Source organism: Gekko japonicus, unplaced genomic scaffold (genome assembly GCF_001447785.1).
Source record: "Gekko japonicus isolate JY-2015 unplaced genomic scaffold, Gekko_japonicus_V1.1 scaffold142, whole genome shotgun sequence".
NCBI lineage: Eukaryota > Metazoa > Chordata > Lepidosauria > Squamata > Gekkonidae > Gekko > Gekko japonicus.
In genome coordinates, this window is record NW_015174848.1 from 737,621 (window position 1) to 740,600 (window position 2,980).

At 51.7% G+C, this 2,980-nt stretch overlaps 1 protein-coding gene across 2 annotated transcripts in view; it reads left to right on the forward strand.

The window, feature by feature from the left end:
- The first annotated feature begins 1,873 nt into the window (after positions 1-1,873).
- PRUNE (prune exopolyphosphatase) overlaps positions 1,874-2,980 on the forward strand; it is a 34,477-nt gene continuing 33,370 nt past the window's right edge. Inside the window, exon 1 of one of the 2 annotated variants that reach the window (XM_015424507.1) lies at positions 1,874-1,933. In XM_015424507.1, the coding sequence (XP_015279993.1) occupies positions 1,895-1,933 (39 nt within the window). In that variant the 5' untranslated portion in view covers positions 1,874-1,894. The remainder of the gene's footprint in view (positions 1,934-2,980) is intronic. The other variant, XM_015424508.1, reaches the window with a different exon arrangement.

Genomic DNA, 2,980 nt, shown 5'->3' on the forward strand with positions numbered 1-2,980 from the left:
ATTTTGTTCTTCTTTTAAGCACTCGGATAACTCCCTCACAGGGTTGCCAGCTCTCGCTTGGGAAATTCCTGGAGATTGGGGGGTGGATCTGGGGAGGGCGAGGTATGGGGAGGGGACAGGGTTGCCAGCCTCCAGGGGAGACCTGGAGATCTCCCGTTTTTACAGAGATCAGCTGCCCCGGAGAGAATGGCTGCTTTGGAGTGTGGGCGCTATGGCATTGCAGCATGCTGCGGCTCCCTCCCCTCCCCAAACCCCGCCCTCTCCCGGATCCACCCCCAAAATCCCCAGGAATTCCCCAACCTAGACCTGGCAACCCTAGGAGGGGAGGGGCTTCAATGGGGCCTAATGCCGTAAAGGCCCACCTTCCAAAGCAGCCATTTTCTCTGAAACCTGGAGACCAGCTGTATTGAGCCTGAACAGTCCTTGCAAAAGGACTGAGCTTGGGGATGCATAACAATAGCTCGCTAGGATCCTAGAATGGACCAGTAGGGAGACAGGGATCCTAGAGTCAACCAATTGGGAAACAACAGAGTGTAAATAGCCTATGGTTGGGAGTGGGGTGTGTTTTGGGTGCCTTTTCAGGCAGAAATACCCGGCTTCGGCCAGGGTTTTCTCAGTCTTCTTTCTCTTGCTGAATCGCTATTAAACTATGAGCTGATCACTTGAATGCGTCTGAACTAGAGATGTAAAATTTCCAGGGATTTTGAAGCTCAGAAAACCGCCCAGGGTCTTTTGGGGAAATTTTTGGAAAAATTGAAAAAAAACGCTACATTAGCACTTCTTTTTTCTTTTCCAGATTGAAAGTCATTCTGTCACTTTAGGAACATAAAATATGACTATGGACATTTTTACTTGGCGTGAAATTATCACAACTAGCCTATTAAAAACGTAGTGCATCCAAGCAATGATTACAAACAGAATACTCACCCACATGCTTCTAATGTCCTGGCCCCACTGGTGGACCTCCTGATGGCATTGGTATTTCTGGCCACTGTGTGACACAGAGTGTTGGGCTGGATGGGCCACTGGCCTGATCCAACATTGGCGTCTCTTATGTTCTTATGCAAAAAAAAAACTGAAACCTTTTTCTTTTCTTGTGACAACAGCACCTCCTAAAGGAAGAAATGCATCTTGTTCTTGCATTGGAGAGTTCCGTTGGTAACCTAGGACTTGCTTGTCCTCAGTGCACAGAAATCAGATCAATCTGATACCATGCGTATTTTTTTAGAAATGATTTGGAACATATTTTAACACCTTGTCTTAAAATATTGTATTCATCGTGTTAAAATAAAGTGTTCCATAATCAATTTTTTTTCTTTTAAGCGCATCAGAACAATGTTGGATCAGGCCAATGGCCCCTCCAGTCCAACACTCTGTGTCACACAGTGGCCAGAAATACCAGGAGCCATCAGGAGGTCCAGCAGTGGGGCCACTTTTTTCCAATTTTTCCAAATTTTCGGGGGGGGGGGGAAACAAAAAAGGCTTCAGGGGGAAAAGGGGGTGAAAAACGGTGTCCCCACGAATTTTTCCGGGTTTCCCCCCAGGCCTTCACATCTCAAGTCTGAACCCAGTATAGTTCACGGGAGATCTCCAGCCGCCACCTGGAGACTGGCAACCCTACACTGTCTGAGGCCACATCCACCTCTGGACGGGAGCATTTTAAAAAACGCCACGACTTCTTCCCTGCCCAACGTGCCGAGGCCGAGCGCAGCCCCGATTCAGCCCCCGCACCCCAGTCGACACGCATCTCCTGTCCCGGTCCGCCCGCGTCACGTGTGAAAGGGCCGCGCGGTCACGGGTCTTGCCCGCAGCGAGGGAGGAAGGAGGCGGCGCCGGGGGAGGAAGGGGTCGGGGCTTATCTGCCGGCCCGCCTCCGCCTCTTGCGGCCGACGCCATGGAGCGCTTCCTGGGAGGCTGCCGGCCCGCCCTGCAGGTACCTTCTCCGGGACGCGTGTCGGGGCGGGGAGGAGCGCGGGTGCACGCCGGCTTCGCCTTGCAGGACCGCAGCACGATGCATTCCTCGCCGTGCAATCCCACGTGCGCACCCAGCGGCACCCAAACTGCCCTCCCCCCCACCCCCCATATCTTAGGACCTCTCCTTTGCAAACCGACCCCCACCCCACCCCATTCTCCATCCACCCAGCTCGGGGGTCTCTTCTGCGCCCCCCCCGGTCCTGGATTGATTAATTAATTAATTAATTAAGCAAAACAAGCACCTCCTTAAGGGGCCGACACCACAGAGGGGTGTTTTATTTGAATGCTTCTGTTACTGATCTGCTGTTTCTAGAGATTCCAGCTGCTCAGCCTGCTATTCATTTAGTGTCCCATAAAGACAATTTTTTTAAAGGTTGTAGTTTTTTTTAAAATTCTTTAAAGGTTATAGTTAACCTAGGCTGGGAGGGCGGGATAGCAAATTAACCACTACAGTTTGGTGTCGTGGCTAAGTGCGGGGACTCTAATCTGGGAGAACTGGGTTTGATTCCGCACTCCTCCACTTGCAGCTGCTGGATGACCTTGGGCAAGCCGTAGTTCTGATAAGAGCTGTTCTTGAAAAAGAGCCGTTTCTGTCAAGAGCTCTCTCAGCCCCACCGACCTCACAGGGTGTCTGTTGTGGGGAGAGGAAGGGGAAGGAGTTTGTAAGCCGCTCTGAGACACCTTTGGGTAGTGAAGAGCGGGATATAAACCCAATCTCTTCTTCTTCTTCTTCTCTCCTCCTCCTCCTTCTCAGCCCCACCTGCCTCACCGGGAGCCTGTTGTGGGGAGAGGAAGGGAAAGGAGTTTGTAAGCTGCTCTGAGACACCTTTGGGTAGTGAAGAGCGGGATATAAACCCAATCTCTTCTTCTTCTTCTTCTCTCCTCCTCCTCCTTCTCAGCCCCACCTGCCTCACCGGGAGCCTGTTGTGGGGAGAGGAAGGGAAAGGAGTTTGTAAGCTGCTCTGAGACACCTTTGGGTAGTGAAGGGCGGGGTATAAATCCAATC